The sequence below is a fragment of the Trichosurus vulpecula genome, chromosome 1, assembly GCF_011100635.1.
Source record: "Trichosurus vulpecula isolate mTriVul1 chromosome 1, mTriVul1.pri, whole genome shotgun sequence".
Classification (NCBI taxonomy): Eukaryota; Metazoa; Chordata; class Mammalia; order Diprotodontia; family Phalangeridae; genus Trichosurus; species Trichosurus vulpecula.
The window spans coordinates 431142042-431164526 of NC_050573.1; the positions used below are offsets into that span (position 1 = coordinate 431142042).

Genomic DNA, 22485 nt, shown 5'->3' on the forward strand with positions numbered 1-22485 from the left:
GCCAGTTCCTATATAGCTTAATCTCAAAGCCCCTCACCACCTCTGGATCCTTTCAAGTTGGTCAATGCCCTTCCTAAAATGTGTCCCCTTTCTTGTGAGTGAGCTACTGACTGAAGCAAACCACACAGGACAATCTGTCCTCACTTTATCTTTGTAGCTCCTTTACGGCATGGTAAGTGAGTGTACACAGTAGGTGCTCAATAAATACTGAGTGAATGAATAAAACAGACTTAAAACAGAAGCTTTTGTCATCAGAACCGTAGGAGCTTTCTGTATTTCTTATTCTCCCCCTGGGATCACAACATCCCCCTTCTGTCAATGTCTGGAATTACTAAAGAGATGTCTGAATGAACATTAAGAAGAGAAAGCTTCTGGATCCCCCAGACTCCTTTAAAAACAGCTCCATGATGAACTTCCCCCTTTGAAAAATGAGGAAAGAGTACAAGTATTTGAAACACAAGTAGCCTCAAACATGTGTTTTCATTATACTTTTACCAAGCATGAAACCTAATCTTCAAGATGGAGTTAATCCATGGTTGTGCTGAAAGTAAACAGAAATGTCTCATTTTAAAGAATGGATTATCAAAGGTCATTCGTAGACTTCAGTTATCAGCAAAGCATCACAATAGGATTAGAGAGAAAACGCACCATGTGAGCCTCAGACCCAGGCTGAAACTGGACAAGAGCAGAGACTCCTAGATTGTTAGCACTGGATGGGACACCTCAGAAAGGCTCCATTAAAAAAATACACAAAGAGAGGAAGAAACTGAGGCAATTAAATGCAATTAATTAACTGCAATTAATTAATTAAAAGAAATTAAATGGAATGCCTAAAAGTCACATCATACAGTTAGTTAACATCAGAACCATCACTGGGGTCTCCAAGCCCGTGTGCTCTTTCCACTCTCCCCTAATGCCTCCAAGAGAACTCTTAGGTCACCACTCACCGGCTGCCATGTTGTTAAGTAGGTCAGGATCATAAAACACTGATGGTAAAAGGGGATGGATGGGGAAAGGGTCCCTCAGGGGGCACCACCTCTGCTTTGTGCTGGTTCATCTGCAACTCACCTTCAGTATTGGAAATGGGAGTACTGTCACATTTGCTCTCACACTGCTGCATTGACGGAGGCCGGACTGTTTCTGGACAATCACTGGATGCTTGCCCTGTATAGGAGAGGCACTGAACGGTCCTCATTTGCTGTCCAAGTCCACATTGAGCAGAACACTGCGTCCCAAGGAGGCAGAAAGAAAACACTGATTTTGTTGGTTTCTGAGATGTTCAAGATGACAGTATGCTGGTAATTTATGTATATATATATATATATATATATATATATATATATATATATATATATACACACTTAAATATACTTCTTATAAAAATTTAATATCAGGAAATTAAAGTTCTATTGAAAATTAAAATTCTATGATATCTATTTACTTTTATGATAGGTCAAATTGCATATCTCCCAGGGGAGGCTGAAAGCCTCCTGTAGACAGTTACACAGTTTTCAAAGGCAAGGGGGTCCCATTTAATTTTCCAGTTTTGCCTAGGGTGCACAGTTAGTCTCGTTATATTCTAAAACACTGTGCACATAAATAATACTCCCAACACATCTAAAGCTCCCTGGAGAGAGACGTACCTAGGCTAGTCTACAATGTTACTGCTTGTAAGACTTTCACTTCCTATTTTTATGCCAGAAAATAGAGGTGATATAGTTCCCAAAAGACCATATACAGGACTCCTTGGGACTCTTCTCAAGTTAAAATAAAATATTAAATGCATAAAAGGGGACAGATGAATTCCCAGGATGACAGGGGATTAGCCAGTGTTTCCAGGTTGTTTTCAGTGACATAAAGTCATTGTTTTTCTCTATCTACCTGGAAAATTGTAAAACAGGGGAGGTCAAGCTATAGGCTGGATCCCTGGGCAAATGAATGCCCGCTGTCCTCTAGTTTAGTTCAGCCCCTAACTACAGCGATGAGACCTAAGTGGGGAAAATCTTGGCCCAGTGACTATTTTGGGGACTTGATCAGAATGAAGACTAAGAGGAGGCAACCACCTAAGAAATCACATAAAGGAAAGGCAACAATTAGGAACATTTTAAAATACCACTTTTTACAATTTCCAAGAAAGTTAACTCTCCAGGGCAAATACTAGTTTTGTGATGTCAAATCATATTATCTTCCAATGCAGGCTCAACACCTCTACAGTAGACGATAATACAAGGGTAACAATTTTCAAATGCAGAAAGATACCCTTTTCAAACCTTGCCCAGGGCAAACAAATGTTTTGTTTAGGCTCTGCACTAATAAAAAAGAAGCAAGTGGGTCTTCATGCATCTGAACTTGGACATCTACAGAGTCCTAGATGATGAACCCGCTGTTGGTCAGTGAAGTATCTCTTTTTTGTTATTTTGCCCAATCATGGAGTTGAAGCCTGATTTTACTTTATATTAAAAGAACTGGAATTTAAGGCTACCTCAAGGGACCAAGTAAATTTTTACATCAATTCCTATGTCTAGTCCTTCTTAAAGACACCCTCTCTAGGGATCAGGACTCTTATTTCTCTTAGGATTAAAAATTTCCAAACTCCTAGGGATGAAAGTAGACAATTATTTGTAACTTGTTAAAAATCAATTCTCCAATTCCCAGCCTAAAAGGGATTTTGAAAGTGATTATACGGAGCAGCCCTGCATATATGGAAGCCATGCTGGTTGGCTCTGCAAGAAAGCTAAATGTGGTACCCATTCCTGCTGATAGTGTCTGTGGCATTGGTGTGCCATAGGGGAAATATGATGAAACCATTTTGGATTCATCTGCACCAAACCAAAAGGGAAATTCAACATTTGCCAAGTGAAAAAGGACATGATCCATAAACAAATATTTCATTTTTCAAGTTTCCAGGAAAGAATGACAAATAAAGTCATCATAAAATCCACTAAAAGATCTTTTAGAACGTAATTACCACAGCTATTTTCAATTTGTGGCATGGGTATGGAGGGGAGAGGGAGGCGTACGAGAAAAATAGGGCAGGTTGTCCTATGTATAACAAAACAAAGACTTTGTTGATTGACTTTTTTAAAAAATAGAACTAGTGATTTCATTGGTCCAGGGATTCCTAATGATGGTACTCCCTCCAGAGCAGTTGCCTCTGAGAGGACACTGAGATGTTAAGTGACTTGCTCAGCATCACACAGTATGTGTCAGAGGGAGATCTTGAAACCAGGTCTTCCTGGCTCTGAGGCCAACGCTTAGTGCTGCCTTGCAATCTGTACCTTTTGATCAATTCTGTTTTAAAAAGTAATTCCAGTAGCCCAGGGAATTAATCCAGCATGGAACAACAAACCATCAATAGACATTTATATTGCAGCAGGAGAAAACTGAGAATATTAGCAGAAAAGTACTCTCCTGGTTAAAAATAAAGCTTTTCTAAGATATATTTCTTTTAACAGAATTCTAATAGAATATAAGTTCCTCAGGCAAGAACAATTTTTTTGCTTTTTGCTTTGTATCCTCAGCAACCAACAAAGTTCTTTACTTAGAGAGTAAATAAGTATTTATTAGAGACTTAATAAATGTTTTTGAATTGGATTAGCATAATATCGGTTTTGTTCTACCATAGCCTGTACATTGAAATATACTTTGGCACATCACATACCGTTTGTTATATGGTCATTTGTTATGCAATGTGTGTGTGTCTGTGTGTGTGTATAATGAGAATGAAAGTTCCTTGAGGAAGGTGCTGGGACTTTCTTACACTTCTCTTAGGTTCCACAGTGTACAACACATGGTAGACACACAGTCTAACATTCCACAAGTGTTTCATTCAAATCCTTGTTGAATGGAGGCCAATATGAGGAAATGTATGTCTTTTCCCTCCTCCTCTCAAATGAGAACAGAAGGATATGAAACTGTTACCATACTACAAAAATATATAAATATAGCCAGACACCAAATCTGCCTTACTTGGGTGAAATATTATTGCTATTAAACAGTGATAGTTTAATCACACATGTAAATTGCCCAAACTCTCGGTATCTCATTGACTCAGCCTTGTGTCACTATAGTTTGGGTCTCTGTGATCTTGATCCTAAGGACCCAGGAAAATATTTGTATTTATAAACTTTAACATCAAGTATGAAAGCATAGATTAGATATGCTATTATCCCTCTGACTGCAGATTTAGTCAGAGGGGTGCTATTTGTATGCAGCTTTTAATGTTCTGAAACCAGGTCATTCCTAGGGGAGTCCAAACAGAAGCATTACTTTAAGCGTTCCTTTACTTACCTCCTTATGTTGCCACTGCTTTCTTCTAAGGATATCCTAGAACTTTTTTGGTCTTAACCAAACAAACCACCCCATTTTTTTTCTGTGACAGAGAAGAGTCATCCTCATTTTACAAATGGTAAAATTAAGGGATAGAGAGGTAAAATGACTTCTTCTTGGTCACAAAAAAAGTTGATTGTGGCAGCTAGGAGTAGAATTAAATTCTTCTTCCAATTAATTCTCTAACAAGATTATCCTTCTTCTCATTTAGGATTTGGGCCTGGGGAATTATGGATGGGTCTCTGGGTATATATGTACATTTGTATGTATAAAAGTACGTGTGTGTGTGTGTGTGACATGAAAGACAAAGTGGAGGATCACCCACCTATCTTGTCTGCAGAAGTTCTGGAATCTTACTACTCATCTCTTGAGCCCTTCTATCCACCAAACCTGGAGTCCCAGACTTCATTTTCCCAAGGTGCTGCAGCAGCAGCCAAGAAAAGTCAACACATGCTGCTCCACAGTCTGACTGCCTTACCTGGCCCCAGTCTCCAGTCACCCAGCGAGGAGGAGGGCAGCGGCCCAAGCTGCAGCGGATGCGGACAGGAGGTTTGCTTTCCTCTGGGCAATGGGCAGCTGGAAACGTTTTAGAAAGGTCACTGCTCTTGCATAGAACAATCCGGTGCTTGAATCCTGGACCACATTTTGGAGTGCACTGGAAATGAGACGAATACAAATGAACACTGACAGTCTGTAAAGACAGAGAAAAATCTTAGGGAAGTCTTTCCTGAAATGAGTGTGTGTTTGGATATACAGGGTACATACACATCAAACTCGAGGCAAACTCTCCCAGATGTGAAGCCTCTTTATGTTTTAAAGCAGAAGTACTTTTCTCTTTCCCTTGCATCTTTAGAAGCTCCATCCTGAAGTTTGCTTTTCTTGGCTCTCTCTCTCTCTCTCTTTCTCTCTCTCTCTCTGTCTCTCTGTCTCTGTCTCTCTCTGTCTCTTTGTCTCTCTCTCTCTCTGTATCTTTCTGTGTCTGTCTCTGTCTGCCTCTCTCTCTCTCTTTCTCTGTGTGTGTGTGTGTGTGTGTGTGTGTCTATCTATCTCTGTTTCTGTTTCTCTCTCTGTTTCTCTCTGTCTCTCTCTGTCTCTCTCTGTCTCTCTCTCTCTCTCTCTCTCTCTCTCTCTCTCTGTCTCTCTCTCTGTGTGTGTGTGTGTGTGTGTGTCTATCTCTGTTTCTGTTTCTCTCTCTGTCTCTCCTAAGTTATTTCTCTATTTCTCTTTATCCTTGACCTCTTTCAACTGTGATAAGATACGAAGTTTTGGAATGTGGATTCCTTAGTTTCCTACTTCAGCATATATTCTACTAATAAAGATTCTCATATTATCAGAAGGATTTGTGGTATGTGTAGAGGTCTTGTCTCTAAAGCAAGCTCAGAACTGTGAATGTCAGGCTATGGCCAATTAAGCTAATTGTTCATGTAGATGTGGAGTTAGATTCATTTATATCATAGAAGATTTCAGTACAAAGAAAGTCTCCAAATCCATTCCTACCCCTCAATTAAATATAGTTTGATTTTGTTCTTTAGACATGGCTACCGCCTGTTCCCTAGAGGAAAAAGTAGCCTCCTATTCCTATGTCTCCATCTTTTCTAGGTTGATGATTAGATAAAGGAGAGAATGAACCGTCTGGCTCTAAGAAACAGGCTTCCAGTGTAACAGTGGCTGGCAGAAGCCCTTGAGACTTCTTCCTTCTATGTACATTCCTACTTTAAGAGTATGTTATCTGTGTGAAGAAAGGGCCCTGTGCATAATAGCTTATACCTGAGAAAATGACAGATCTGGAGCTCTGAGATCACCTAGTCAGTTTACAAATGAGGAAACTGAGACCCACACAGGTGGAGTCACTTGTCCAAAGTCACACAGTGGCAGACCCAGGTCTTCTAAACCTGTTGACTTCAAGTCCAGTGTTCTTTCTACTCTACAACATTATTAATCCACTCTTAGTAGGAGATGTACTGGGGTTGTTTGTTCAAGTAATCAGTGGTATCAAGTGAGTCTCTATTTACGGTGAGAGGAGAAAGATTCAAGGGAAGAGTCATATTCCAGGGTATGTAATACAGAACTCCTGGAATAGCCCAAGTCAGAATATAAGTAAAAGATTATTTCAAGAATAATAGTCAAAGCAGTATTGCTCACTATAATTTGAAATATGACCTCAGGAAAGGTCCTCACTTTTGAAAAAAAAAGATAAATGGTAAAAGGCAGAATGATAATAGTGGATAGAAGATTTAGGTTCAAGTCTGACCTGACACACATTGATTGTATGACTCTGGGAGAGTCATTTAACCTCTCACTGCCCTAGGCAACACTTTAAGACAGTAAGTTGCAGAGACCCAGGAGTTCCCTATACCAATGAAATCCTTAAAAGGGGAGAGAGCAGGGCTGATCCCTATCATTTATTTGAATTATCTTGTGCCTTGTTTTCTGCTTTACCTTCTCAAGTGAAATGTGTAGGGAGATCCCCCTGTTGTTGAATTCATTTCCATCTTCCAATCTCAGTTTTTTCTCCCTTGGACCCTACTTTATTAACTACTGATGAGAGAAGCTTCCACAACACTCTTCAATCTTGTTCCTTGTTCCCTGACCCTCTTTTATCATTGTGATTCACTGCACAGTGCTAGCAATAGCTGAGAAACTACTTGATCCCAGAGGATGTTTAATAAATATTAGATGAAAATGACTTAGAGAGTTGAAGTGAGAAAAAGAAAAGAAAAAAGGTCTCTTATATAATAAGGGTCAAAAAATAAGCACAAAAGAAGAACTGAATAGTATTTTAAAACTACCCAGCAACTTGATCTTACACTGAGATAGCATTTCATATGAATCTCGGATTTGGTGCTTTTCCCCCACCCAACGCTGCTCCTCACCTTCTGGAATTCAAAACTGTGCCTCTACTGCTGCCTCATCCTGGAACTTTACTCAGCACCTGGACCTTCCTATCATCCCTACAGCCTGCTCCCCCTGCAATGTCCCTCAACAAGGCCCACCTCTCTTCTCCCACTGGTGAGTGTGCATTTTGGGAAGTGACTCAAGCTGGCCTGCTTTCATTTCCCTCTCAGATCTGTTCCTGACTTTCTGGACTTCCAAATCACACCCCTGCACCAGATACTTTCATCTTTGGAGTTTAATGAGTAAAGGAGTGACATGGTCAGGCTTAAGCTTAAGGAAAATCACTTTGGCAGCTGTGTGGAGGATGGATTAGAATGGGAGAATTTGAGCCAGGAAGATAAATTAGGAGGACATTGCAATAGCCTAGGCAAAAGGTCATGAAGGGCTGGCCCTAAGGGGGTGGCTTCATGATCAGAGAAAAAGGAGCGAATACAAAAAAAACACTGGAGGAAAAAATGGCAAGATTTGGCAGCTTACTTGATGTATTGGATGAGGGAAAGTGTACAAACCTGGGAGACTTGAAGAACAGTGGTGCTCTTGATAAAAAGAGAGGCTTGGCAAAAAGATGAGTGTGAGGAGAAAGAGAATACTCTGCTTCAGACATATTGAGTTTCATGTGGCTCTAGGACATTTAATTTGAAATGTCCACTAGGCGAGGCAGGGATGGGGGACAAGAGCTCAGGACAGAGGAGGACCAAATATGTAAATTTATACGTCATATGCCTAGAGATGATAATTAACCCAATGGTAGACATTGAATTCACTGAGAAAATACATAGAGAGAAGAAATCAGGACCTAGAATAGAGGGCAATGAAAACCACCCATGGTTAGTGGGTATGATATGGATGATGAGACTAAGGAGTCTTCAAATACATAGGAGGAAGAACCAGGAAAGAGTACTGCGATAAAATCAGAAAGGAGAGAGAATTCAGAAAGAGAAGGTGACCAACAGTGTCACATGTAGCAGAGAGGTCAACAAGGATGAAGACTGAGAAAAGACCATCAGATTTAGTCATAAAGAAGCTACTGGTAACTTTAGATAAAGCAGTTTCACTTGCATGATGAAGACAGAAGGCAAAATTCTAAGAGTTGAGAATGAGCAGATAGCTTTTTCTAAGAGTTTGGCTGAGAAAGGGAGGAGAAATATGAGACAATCACTCAAGGGGGATAGTTGGTCCTAATGAAGTTTTTTTGGTTTGGTTTTTGTTTTTTTTAAGGATGGAGTCTTGGGCAACTGAAGGCCCCTGGGAAGGAACTAGTAGATAGGAGAGAGTGAAGATTAGAGAGAGATAAAGGATGAGTAAGTGGGCAATATGCTGGAGAAGAGGATGGGAGCAAGAACACATGTTAGAGGTATTGGTCTTTGCCAGGAAAAGGGACAACTCTTGCAGTCAAGGGGTTTGGAGATGAGGAAAAGGGACTAAAAAAGAATAACCTTAGTTTTTTTTTCAGTAAATTTTGAAGAGAGGTCTTTCACTGAAAAGGTGTAGGGAGGAAAATGTGTAGAGCATTGAAGAGAGAAGAGCAGGTTTTGGAACATCTTCTAGGGATGAATAAAAGGACTGTCTTACTCAGGCTAAACCCCCTTCTTCCTTGAGGTAAGGAAGAATTTCAGGACAGCAAGACTAAAACCTCACCAAGGAAGACAAACAACACTATCCTGTGGCAGAAAGGGAAGAATCAACTGGACTAGTGAATCACTGACCAAGAAAGACACTACCAGCGTTCCAAAGCAAATGAGAGACAAACATAATGTATGCAAATAAAAGTAGAGAGCAGAGTTTCCCATTACTGCACATTTCCAAAACTTCACACTTATTCACTGCAGGTCATCATGACTAATGGGGAATATAACAGAAAAGAAGAAATGCTTGCCTAGGAATTCTGATAAAGCGTATCTCAATCACACCTCCCTCCCTTTCCCTTCCTCCCACTCCGTATCATGTGGGTTTCACAGATGTCAGCAGGAGAAATATTCTAGAAGCTCCCAAATAAACCCTGTTAATACCAGGTTCATCAGGCCGTAACATTGCCACCAGGCCCTGGCCCACAAATGCTGCATTACCACAGCTAGAAGATTTACCCTGGCTGGTTTCATGTCATGCAGGCTGCATGTCTTGAGACAACTAAAACAATTCAAAATTATTTCTAGGAACTACTGAGAGGCTAATCTCATTCTAATAATAACATCAAATCCTATTGATAGAGCACTGTTTAAAAAGCACTTTAAACCATCCCTGTGCTATAGGTATTGCAAGTATTTTTGTCATTCGCATTTTACAAGGCTCAGAGAGGTTAAGCCATTTGTTGATAAATGCCAGAGCTAGAGTCTGAATGTATGTCATGAATCCAGATCCAATATTCTTCCTACTCTATTGTACATTCTAAGCATAGACATTGCTCAACACCTAGAAGCTGTGATTTCTGGGAAAATCCTTCACTAAGAACTGCTCTTCCATTCATGTCACCTTCCAGCAAGTTCCTTGTGCTTTCTTGGGTCAGAAAAGAGGGTTCGAGAATTGAGGGGAAAGAGACAGAGTCACCGTCTCTAGCTTATTTCCTTATCATCTTGTTATTACTAAACCTTTCCCTATCTTGTATATATCTGGAAGTGTGCTACAGAAAGAGCTGTTGGCAAGGCCAAGGAATCCTCTGCTGGAGTCCTACTCCAATGCTACACTGACCCTGCATTATCAAAGGGTAGTCCAGGAAGGACAAGCCTGAAGAGGTCAAAAGACTTCAAGCTTAGGCTACTATCTGTTATACGAGAATTGCTGTTCAGTCATGTCCGAATCTTTGGGGTTTTCTTGGCAAAAATACTGGAGAGGTTTGCCATTTCCTTCTCCAGCTCATTTTACAGATGAGGAAACTGAGAGAAACAGGGTTAAGTGACTTGCCCAGGGTCACCCCACCCTAGTAAGTGTCTGAGGCTGGATGTGAACGCAGGTCTTCCTGACTCTAGGCCCAGCGCTCTGTGCACTATGGCACCACCTAGCTGCCTACATATGAAGATCAGCCTAGCTAAATTCAGAGGGACTCAATGCTAGGTTGGTTCTACAATGTTGAATTTTTTAGCCATAGCAACTCTCAAAAACCACATAGAAAGGGTTTTAGAGGGATTGCAATCTGTATAAGAGGGAGTACCCATACCAACAGCAGTGGAATGAGGCTTAAACAAGCAACGGATATTAAAGCATTTTGTGAGGTTTAAGGAGCCATATAAAAATGTTAGTTAAGATTATTGTTATTGCTATTATTATGATAATTAGCCTGCAGTCACCAGGCCCTCAGTCAGGTGACAACTTCATTCCCTGAGCCTTCTATTACACTCCTGCAATACTTATAGAGCAATACAGGGTGTGCTGGTAAATGTTTAACAAGCAGACCCTTAAAAAAAAGTATGCATATACTTTTAAGTTTACTCTGTATTATTAACATTTCCTTAAGTCTAGACAATCAACAACAATAACAGCAAAACGAACCCAGCCCTGATTTGTACTGATTGCTAATTTCTGAGGAAGAAATGCTCCTGCTGGCTCCAGCACACCTCTGCATGCAGATGAACTTACAGAAGATACCCAGAGGCTAAAAACACACAGATTCCCTACCTCACGGGGATTTTTAATAAAGAAAGCATTTTTAAAATCTAACTATGTAAGTGTGAGTTATTATATTGCGAGTCCACTTTCTTAGTTTGGGTTTCTTAGAATGCGGGTTCTGGGAGAATGGGCTATGTTTCTCTGAAGTTTGCCCTCATACTGTCATAGTTAGTATGAGTATATGCAACAGATGTTAATGATCTCAGACATTTACCTTTGCTGTTGTTCAATCATGTCTGACTCTTTGTATACCCATTTGGGGTTTCTTTGGCAAAGATACTGGAGTGGTTTGCCATTTCCTTCTCCAGCTCATTTTACAGATAAGGAAACCGAGGCAAACAGGGTTAAGTGACTTGCCCAGGGTCACACAGGTAGCAAGTATGTGAGGCCACATCTGAACTTGGGAAGATGAGTATTCCTGACTTTCGGCCTGGCACTCTAATCACTTTGTCACCTAGCTGCCTTAATATCTACCATAGAAATTTCCTTAAAGGAAGAGATTACACGTACATCTATAACAAGAGGTACTCCACATTTTATATCTGTAACACCACACTAATGATAATCAGAATTTTGAACAGGTATTACAGCAATAATGATTCTTTCCACTTAGATTCAAGTATAGTTAAAAATAAATCAAAATCCTGTCAAATTCATTTTCACATTGACCTCATTAAGTCTGGTAGAGAGAAGATGTCATTTCTGTGGGCTGTCTTGGGTAGAATGACTAAAGGAAACTCTTCCCCATTCTGGACATTGCAGGTAAATAGCTTATAAGTCAGAATCTCTTATTCTAACAATCAGAGTTTTATGCTACTTTAGTAATTCTCATCACTTTTTCATTTTCATGAAGATTAAGAAGGCATTTATTCAAGTCTGCATATATATTCTGGTTAAGCAATCCTACAATTAAAAGGACTAATTCTTTTTTTGCAGAACAGGTATTTCAGACAATTCTCAGGGAAAAAGAAGTCTGGGTCTAAGTAATAAAAGAGTACAGATGATAGCACAGGAGTTATAGTTACCAAGCTCCCGCTGGATTGTTTCAATTCAAAGTTGTTTAGGAGAGGCAGCGTGCCATAGCAGAGACAGGACAGGACTGAGGAAGATGTGGATTAGAATACCGCTCTGCTCCACTCATTAGTCAGGTGACCAGGGGTAACTTAACATGAGACCCTGTTTCCTCATTTGTTAAGTGGGATTCACAATACTTCACTAACCACACAAGGCGGTTGTGAGGAATATATATTGTAAACTTTCCTATACTACCAAAATATGAGTTATTACTTGCCACGAAGCCAGGGTTAATTCTAGGACTCCAGAGTTGGTTTGCCAACTGAGGTATCATCCCTTGTTCTAGAAGTTTCATGTTCCTGCCTTTTGAAGTTACCTATTCTGTTTCTTGTTCCCCCAGCTCTCAACTTTCCCAACTAATACCTAGCTCAATAATCGAATGATAATTTAATTTGTTACCCCTCCCCAGGTAGTCAATTTGTACTTTAACATGATTCCTTCTCAAGGCAATGATTAACCTGAAGAAACACTGTCCCTGGTGGGAATTTCAGGGAGACAGACTGGGTAGATGGGTGGGCGTGAGGAGGTAGATACATCTTTCTCAAGTGTACAATATGTGAATGGCAGGCATTTCACAGAGTACCCAGATCTCTGCCATGTACTATACGAAATCAATTTCTTTCAATGTGCCATCTGTGGAAATCAAAAGCAACTCTATCTGGACACATCAAAAGAAGACATTACGGTTGGTGAAGCCCACCCACAACACTCAGTCACTTTTCTGTTTTCCTGTATATTTTTAAGAGCTACTCTCTTCACAAAAGTGTGAGAAGAATGGAAAGTCAATGAAAGCCCAATGTGGCATGGGAGATCCTAGCAATGAAGAGCCATTCTGTGGCTCAATTAGCTTCACAAAGGGCTGCCAAAGTAGCCATTTTCCACCTGGGTAATTTGGCATGTTTTTACCATAAGCACAGGGTGGGTTTCATTGATGAAGAAAACGGTTCCTGGCTTTGCAACAATGGAAATTTTATATCGCAGCAGCCGGAGAAGAAAAGGAAGGGGTCAAAGAGTAAATTCCACCCACTATAACATGTTTTCACCAGCTGAACCTCACCCTTGTGATTAACAGAAATCAGACAGCAAGGGGTGGGGGGGATAGGAGGGCGCAGAAAGAGGAAGGAAGTGTGCACAGGCGTGTCAGGAGAAAATCCATGTGAAATATTTGCAAAGGGTTCTCCAAGAGAGACCAATGCTGCTGACTACTGTTCTACTGGGGCCTCTTTTCAACAGTGGGAGGAATCTCATTCCTCTGGGAAGAAAGCTCCTTGTTTCCATTCTCCTTCCCATTGCTGCCCAGACTTTCATTTCACTTAAAGCTATTTCTTTTATTTTGGTAGACTGTTTCCCCCCCCCCCATTCCCCACCCCCAATCCCCAGGAAAAAGTAAGCTACCCAGCAAAGGAGAACTAGGTGTTTTTCTTTTGGAAAATAAAGAAGGAAGACTGTGAGGGAGAAAGATCATCTTTTCCCACTTGAACAAATTGAGAAAGGCCAGGAGACTTTCTGAGACAATGAGAATACCCTTCTTTCATCTACCCGCTAAAGTGAATTTCCTGGAGTATTCATTGCTGGTGAGACAACAGTAGCTTCAGTGCTCCTTATGAGATTGTAATACACACTTGAGTCCAGCTACAGAATGGAAAAGAAGAGGCAGTGTAGTACACTGGAAAGAGCAAAAGCTCTGGAATTAGGGCACCCGGGTTCAAATCTTGCCTGATGCTCCCTGTGTGACTTTGGACAAGTTACTTCATCACTCTGGGCCTTGATTTTCCTCATCTGTTCAATGAGGGAGTTGGACCACATGGCCTCTTAAGTGTCTTCTAGATCTATGCTCCTATTATAAGCCAGGTGACTATTAATGTGGAACAGCAGCAAAAGTGTCAGGCTATATCTCGCAGGCTCTGACCCTACTATCCCAAAAAGGTGTTAGAAGTGTGGACCAAAGCTCAATAGTCTGGCAGACTACTAGCTCCAACAAGCCATGATTCAACAGTTACTTCCCAAGAAAGCCAGAAGCTAAAAGCATCTAAGGGAAGCACTTTCAAAGACTCTGTGAAAGTCAAAGTATCAATAGAAAAGGGAAACCAAAAGAAAATGGGTCAAAATATCTTCCAGTGGTTTCTATAGCATTTCCAATAGCAGTTTAAGAAAGGCATCAGACTTTTAAGCTGAACTCAAGTCTCTTGGGTAAAAGTTTCTTTTGATAGTTTTTTGAAAGGCAGCATGGTCAGGCAAACTTGCTCTGCAAGCACTAAACTTGTGAATCAGAAGCTATGATTTACATTCCCAGCTCTGTGACCTTGGATAAGTCATTTAACCTCTCTGAGCCTCAGTTTCCTCATCTGTAAAACTAGATAATAATAATTATACTGCTTATCTCACAGCATTATTGCATCTAATGAGACAACATGTATACAAATGCTATATACGTGTAGACTATTATCAATACTGAGTGTGGTATAGGGAGTAGAACGCTGACCTTGGAAACAGAAAGACTTGGATCTAAGTCCTGCCTCTGACTCATACTGACAAATCTATTAACGCCTCAGTGCTCCCAGACTAATATGCTAAGTTACAGAGAAGGTGCCAACCTGCATTGATAGAGGTAGTTTCTTTATTGAGAGATCCCTATATCAATGAAATCACAGAGCCAGAGCAGATATCATAATTATCATGATGATATGTAATTATTATAGATATATAATTTTATAATCATAATATAGTATATAATGACATAATTACATCATATATAATAATATATTGTGCAATTATAAAATAATTATTATAATAATGACAACATAATAAATAATTTAACATGATAGCTGGAATGTATATACATCAATAACTAAAATAAACCTGGGCTCCAGGTTCATAACATTAGCCGTTTTCTTCTGGTGATTCTCATTCTCTTCCTCTCTCTTTCTCTCTCTGTCTCCCTCTCTCCCTCCCTCCCTATACCTCCCCCCTCCAGCACTATAATAGCACAAAAATAAAGCAAAACAAAAGACTTAAAAGTGTTGGCAGACAAGCCAGTAGCAAATGAGTGCACAGACATTATTCCTTGCAGGGAGATTTGGGCATTTTATTTCAATGAATAGTCAGGGTGTTCTCCCAGTCCTTGGTTAACATATATCTTTTTTTTTCCTGTTTCTATGGTGCTGATAGAATATAGGACTTATGTACCACGTACGTTTTCGTTAAAGGTTCTCTATCACCTGGCTTGACCTTCTCTTTCCTGCCTTATCTCCCTCTATTCCTAACGCAATCCTACTGCCTCAGGTAGGCCCATCTTCTTGCTGTTACCCACAGGGGTGTGCTGGAGCCCACCAATATCAGCTACTTAGAACTAATTGTTAAATGTTCTATGTGAACATTAAGAACTCAGAAATGGGCAAATATTACAAATAATCAGGGCTTGACTCGTTCTTTTGTTGACTGTCTAGACTTAAGAAAGCAGTGGAGAAAATGACAATAAAGTGGATTAAATTTAAAAGTGTTCTGTCCATTTTTTCTGCAGATCTGATAATGAAACATTTACCAGCATATACCCTTGACCCTAATCCAAGCCATAACATGCCATTATTCCTTCTACCTTTGTTCAATGTTTCTCTGACCACTCTCCCTCTCTGCTAATCCAAAATCTATACTTCTTCCAAGACTAATCAAATCCCATGCCTACCAAAAGATTTTATGTACGACTCTGGTCCTCACTTTTTTTTCCTTTGGTGAATGCCTAACATTTATATTATAAACCTCAGAATCAGAAAACTGGGTACTTATGATCCTGCTCTCAAGTTATGTCTTGAACATAAGTCTTCCTTGTAATAAAATTAAAAGTTATCCGAGGAAAGAGGTCCAATTCAATTCAGTCCAACAAACAATTATCAAGTGCCCACCATATGTAAGATATTGTGGAAAATGATGTGCAGGAATTACGATTCTACTTTTTCTGTATTCTTCAGTATCCTAGCACAGTGCTGAAATGGACAAAGTCTTGCTGATTTAACTTGAGATTCTAAGATGATTTTATTCAATATTTGGTTCTCCCGCTAAGATTCTTAACAATGGAAATTTATTGCACTTCATAAAGTCTAAGAAACTGAGTTGCTAAGAAAACTCATGAAATGTGGGCAACTCTATGAAATCATGCCTACTCTTTTAGATTCAACCAGGAGTCTGTCTGCTTATCACTGTGGGATCCATGCTGTTCTATACCACAGTTTAGAGCAGAAAACAAAGAAAATCTCCATATTTGATTTAAACTGTAAGAGAAATGTTAAGTAGTCAGAATGTAATTATTGAAATTGGAGTATGGTCAGGAAACTAGGAAGAAAAAAAGTCCTGCCAAAGCTTCTGTGGGTAACCACAATGGTCAGAATCTCCTCTTTTATGTCCGATCTAAAACACAGCTCTTCCTATACTACCATGCCTCCCAAGAAAAGAAGGCCACTCAAGGAGTATTGATTCAGAGGAAGAAGAATTACCTCCCAAGTCACCCACAAGATTTCCGAAAGAACAATGGTTGGTCTGGTTTTTGACAAACCTGATTTTCTTGTGAGGTCTTGCTCACAAGAGAGACCCAAGGTAAGTGTCATCTTTATGGACCAATGGAAGTCAATCATAGAAAACATAGCTGGCATGAATCCTGTCTAAGCTATGCCATTAAACTTGGAATATTTTCACCAAATACATAAGCAAATTTTTGTTTCCTCTTCATTATTCATTCCTTACTGATCAGTACTCTAGGAATGCTATTATCCTAAGGAACATGTAGTCAGTAGGTGGGTATCTTTATCAGGATGAATAGTGTAAGGTCAAGAATCAGTTTCATCTCTTATTTCATTCTAAAGTGTTCCTCTAATGTCCCTGCTTTTTATTAGCCTTCTCTGTGGCACATATGTAGCCAAAAACATCATTGTAGCCAATTCTTCCCCCTTGCTCAGGTAAGAGCACCTGTGGGGGGGGGGGGGGTAACACATTCAGAACTTTGAATTCCTCAGCATGTCAATGACATTGGCTCCACATTTCTTCACCAGACCTTGAATAGAGCACCTTCTATAATATGCTAGAATCTAGTCAAGTCTAGATAAAGTGATGATTCACGAAGAAGAGCTACACAGCAAGCATGAGAATATGGCTTGAAAGCAAAGGAAGAATATATTCTGCTTTCCCTTGAGTGATTGGAAGGCAGGAATCTAAGCCTTAAAATGTTCATGTCATCGAATTATGTCTGGGTTTAGGCAGTCATCTAACCAAATTCAAATGATAAGAACAGACATATTTACATGACTTTAAATGTTATCTTTTTCTTCCTCTCAGTCTTCCAAGAAGGCCTCAATTAGAAAGAACCTTCATTTTCCCTTCAGTTTTCATCGAAATACATATTTTCCTGGCTATGAGAGGACCACTACTTGAGAACAGCAAGGAGTTGAAAAATACATGAGTGATCACGTAAATAAAGTCCCTAAACTCCTAGGGGTTCTTAACCTGGAGTCCACGAACATTTTTATTTTACTGTTTTCCTAAATTCATCTTAATATATTTATTTTCTATATATTTTATTTTATGCATTTAAAATTATTCTGAGAAGGGATCCACAGGCTTCACTAGACCACCAGAGGGGTCTATGACACAAAAGATTAAGAACCCCTGCTTTAAACTCTCCATCAGATTGGGTGCTAAAGATTTATTAATTTCCATAACCTGGGAAATTCTCACTACCTGTCAAACAATAATAGAAAAATAACATGACTCAGATGCACTGGTATGCAGGTATCCTTATTTGGCAAGCACTAGGAACTTCACATGCTCAGATGTCCAAAATATTAAATATTTTGCTACTGACAGTAAAGACATCTTGGAGAAAAAAAAAAGATAGCCTCAGATTTCCTTACTTCTGACCAGTCCAAAGCAACCCACTGAGGGGGGCAGGACTGGTTGTTGCAGGGCTCTTTTTCAACGGGCCGATGGGTTAAACAGCTACTGTAGTCCAGTGTCTCCTCCTCGGAAGGTCCAATCTTCCTGATACAGAGCACTGTCCTCGCGCGCATTCCACCATCACAGGTCTTGCTGCACTCCATCCAATCCCCAATAAACCACCTGTAGCACCAAGTGGGAGAAACACAGAGAAGCATTTCCTAAGTGCAGCAGCAATTTTCAGCTGAGTTGCAAGCAATTTCATAAAGAGATCAAATCCTCTTTCAAGCACATCTATCTGGAAAGAGTAAGGTATCCATGGTGGTTGAAATGATTGCCCGACATACACTCACACTAAGGGATAACTGTGCAACTCAATGGTCCCCTATGGCCCATTGTCTAGTATTTAAGGGCCAGGAAAGAGGTGTAGAGGCGTGGATGTCAGCACAAATCTCTCTCCACTACTTGGGAACCAACTCAGAGCTGTTGTGATGTTTTTATGTATGAAGACCTCTGCGGTTTTCTATCACCCCCTTTCAGCATTAAACCCATGAGGATCTGACAAATTCCTTGTATCCTAAACTTGAGGCTATGTCTGATTTATTGGTCCACAATGGGCTTTACTGTTTTTATTATTTGGAAGTCTTTCATTCTTTAATAAAACATTACAAAATATTCAAGGCCTAAATTTTTGAAAACTCAGTATTTATGTTAAGGATGAATTTTCTTTCAATTGTTCATTTTTCAAAAATATCACATAGCATTTTGGGGCTCTCTTATTTCTGAATCAATCTCCAAAGAAGATTAAAAATATTTTCAAATTTTCTTTCTTTTTAAAAAATTTTTGCTTTTCATAAATGAGAATGATGTCATTTTAGGGGAGGAAATGTGTACTTGTATACTGAAGATGATAACTTGTATGCCAGCCATACTAAAACTCTGATTCAGTTGCCAAGAACAAAGAAAAACAGTGATTTCATCACTGAGATTGGGAGATAAAACAGAAATGTCTACTCAGTCATAGAAAATTCAGTCATACCACCTCCAGCCATGATCTCATTAGATAGCACATTGTAAGAAGGGTCCAGCTTTGACATTCCTTCAATACAAGGCTGCTAAATTAAACACAGGTGCAGACAGAGTTGGTGCTGGTGATTCAGTAGGTGTTTCTGTTTTTCTGTCTCCCTTAGTCTGTGCCACCTCTGACTTTTCACTCTTTGTCCAGTCCAGTCTTGCTATGAGTCTGTCTCTAATATCTTAGCCTGGATGTATCACCACAGCCTTCAACTTGGAATGAATAAAAATAAACTCTCAATTTCCCTTCTGCTTTCACCACTGATTTTACATTCTTTCAACCCTTCAAGGCCCGACCCATTAGCCTGCTGACTTCTCTATTGTTCACAAAATCATGCTATCTTCTCTAGGCTTGAATTGTTGAGTTGTTTAAATAATTGTTTTAAATACTGCTTTTTCACCCAAAGGAAAACCTAGCTAAGTTTCAGAAACAGGAATGATGGGCTCTTGGCAACAGACTGAGTGCATCTAATGAGGGCCAAGAAGCCTATATGTGCGTGGAAACATGCAGATCTGATCGTGAGGACTTTAAACAGAAAACAGAGGAGGAATAAATAAACAAGACATTCTTTTGCTGTCACACCATATATATGGTATAGAAGGAATCTAATTAACAATAGCTAACATTTATATAGCACTTTGTTTGCAAAGCACTTTACAAACATTAGCTTTTCACCCTTACAATATCTCTGGCAGGTAGATGCTATTACTTTCCCCCCCATTTTATGGATGAGGAAACAGGCAGACAGGGTTAAAGGATTTGCCGAAGTGTTTGAGGCAGAATCCAAACTCAGGTCTTCCTGACTACAAGTCCAACACTCTATCTACTGAGTCACCTGTGAGGCCTGGCCTATTGCTAGGCCCGGGCTGACTTCACGCATGCCCATTGATTGACCCACTTATATACCAGGAAGTTCCTATGTACCAGATAACTGGCTTAGTCAGCTATATTTAGGGTTATAAATGCAAGGTTAGTAAACAATCAGTTTAGCAAACTTCATGTAATCCAGGTGTGCAGAGTTAAAAAACTTTTCTTAATCAAAATGCCCTTGTGATCGATAAGGGGAAAGGAAAAGGAGGTCATAGTCCAGACCACCCACTGATTGACTGCCCAGAAGGTCCTCTTCCCACTCAGTCCTTGTTCTTATGTTTCTTTTCCATACCATCTTAACCACAATCTCCTCACATCAACTCCTCATGAAGAGGTGCAAAACTTCACAGAAGGCCACATCCAAAAGGAACCACACTGATAATATTCCTGCCCTTAGATGTTTGTCTATACAATGATGCTCCTATGAGTAATAAATAAATAGAAATCAATGGAAGGAGGTAAATTTGACCACATAAGCATCACTGAGACACTATGGGAGTAAAATATAGCAGTAATAATAATAGCTAGCATATATGTAGCACTTTAGGGTATGCAAAGCATATATTCTCTCATCTGATTCTCACCGCAACCCTGTAAGGTAGGTGCCATTAATATAAATGAAGAAACTGAGGCTGAAAGAGATTAAGTGACTAGCTTGGGGTCAATCACACCACTAAGAGTCTGAAATAAGATTCAAACCCAGTCTTCCTAACTCCAAGTTTAGCATTTTATTTTATTTTTTTTTGTATCACGTAGCTGCCATCTACAATGGAAGGTACATCTTATTGAAATAAAGCAGACAAAAGTATCAGTGGATTAGCACTTTGCATCAAAAAGATCTAGTCTGTTGAAGCATACTATTTTTTACCTTCTTTCTTTTTTTTCTTTTTTAAATTTGAGTCTTCTTACACAAAATGACTAATATGGAAAAGTTTTACATGATTGCACATGTATATCACATATCAGATTTCCATTTCAGGGGGGTGGGGAGGGAGAGAGAGGATTTGAAATTCAAAACTTTAAAAAAAATACAACAAATGTTAAAAATTGTTTTTACATGTAATTGGGGGAAAATAAAATATTATTTTAAAAAACAATCTAGTCTGTGAGAAAAATCAAGAAATCGAATAAGCATGGTTGAATTCAAGTAAGGAACAAAGGAGGAAGAAGCAACTGATATTGTCATGGGGGTATATTATCAATCACCAGGCAGAAGAAATGAATAGATGAGGAGTTTCGGAAACAAGCTGGAAACCAGGCATGAAGGTTAGGGCTCTCTCTCTTCTAAAAGGAGGCACTTGAGAAATTCTTGATTCATCTTGATGATCATTTTATTTTTCAAAGGATGGAGGAAGGGACAAGTGGAATTGTTATTATGGATCTGATCTGGACCAATATGAAAAAAACTGGTTACCCAAATAGAATGGACAGGAACCTGGGAAGCAACTCAACTCACCATCTTTGACTGAGTTCATGATAAATAAGATGAGGAAACCTGGCCATAGCATTACAGGTATTTTAGATTTGGGGAAAGTGGATTTTAAAGAGTTCAGAGAAAAAGTAAATAATATTTCATGCCCTGAAATCTATGGTGGAAGTCAGTTCAACAGGTAGACATTCTCAAGAACAAAAATCTGACAACACAAACACCTATGCTTCTGAGGAGGAAGTAAAGAAGTTATCTCTGAAGAGATAAATGTGGCTGCAAAGGGAACTTATATATTGATTCAGATTTTTAAAGACGTGTACAGAAGATGGAAGCAAGGGAAAATAACTAAGAATGAAAACAAAGGGCTGAATTTTCTCCTAAAAATATCTCCAGAATGAACTGAGGATAACAAAAAAAGACTTCTTTGGTTATGTTGAGAGCAAATCTCTATCAAATAAGGAGTACGACCCATCCTTTGAGGTCCTATTCCACATTTCATAAGGACCTTAGACGCAGTCAATCAGCAGGTGATCTGGACTGTATCACTGTTATTGGCCACAAGGGCGATGTGAGTAGGAAAACTGGCTAACCTTGAAGACCTGAACTGAATTAGATGAAATTTACTAAATTGACAGTTTACTAACCATGCATTACTAACCCTAAAAGTAGCTGATAAAGCCAGTTATTGGATCTCTCTTCCATCCTTTGTAAGATGGGACTTAATCAAATATTTATTAAGCATTTAGTATGCATTTGGTATTGTGCTAGGTGCTGGGGGGAAAAACATGAAAGTGAGGAAGTCTGTATTCTTGAAGATCTTACTTCTACCTGGGGAATACATGTTTGCTGACACAGGAAATGTACAAAAGTATTGGAAGGGATGCTAAGAACTGAGAGAATCAGAACATCTCGTCTCATGAAAGAGGTATACTTGAGCTGAGCATTCAAGAGAAATAAGGTTCCTGTATCAGTAAACCTGGATTGAGCTACATTCCAGAATACTGAAAGAATCTGGGTATATGATTACCGAATCATTGTTAATGATCACTGAAAAAATTGTGGAGAAAGAGAAGAGGTGCCACAAGATTAGAGACTGACAAAAAATAGTGTCGATTAAAAAAAAAAGAATGTAGGTTTTCCAAACTATAGATTGGTGAGAGTGATTTCAATGCATAGAGTCACAAATCTAGTAGGTGTCTAAGTCAGAATTTGAACTCAGGACTTCCCGGTTCCCAATCCAGTGCTCTATCCACTGTACCAAAAGATTTTTCGTGAGCATATAGAAAGGGAAACA

At 39.4% G+C, this 22485-nt stretch overlaps 1 protein-coding gene across 2 annotated transcripts in view; it reads right to left on the minus strand.

Annotated features, from left to right (window-relative positions):
* The window catches only part of ADAMTS6 (ADAM metallopeptidase with thrombospondin type 1 motif 6), a 316340-nt gene that overhangs the window by 12990 nt on the left and 280865 nt on the right, over positions 1 to 22485 (minus strand). For both annotated transcript variants that reach the window (XM_036736575.1, XM_036736573.1), the window contains exons 21-23: positions 17796 to 18000; positions 4808 to 4984; positions 1069 to 1225 (exon numbers count right to left, since the gene is read on the minus strand). In XM_036736575.1, the coding sequence (XP_036592470.1) occupies positions 1069 to 1225; positions 4808 to 4984; positions 17796 to 18000 (539 nt within the window). The remainder of the gene's footprint in view (positions 1 to 1068; positions 1226 to 4807; positions 4985 to 17795; positions 18001 to 22485) is intronic.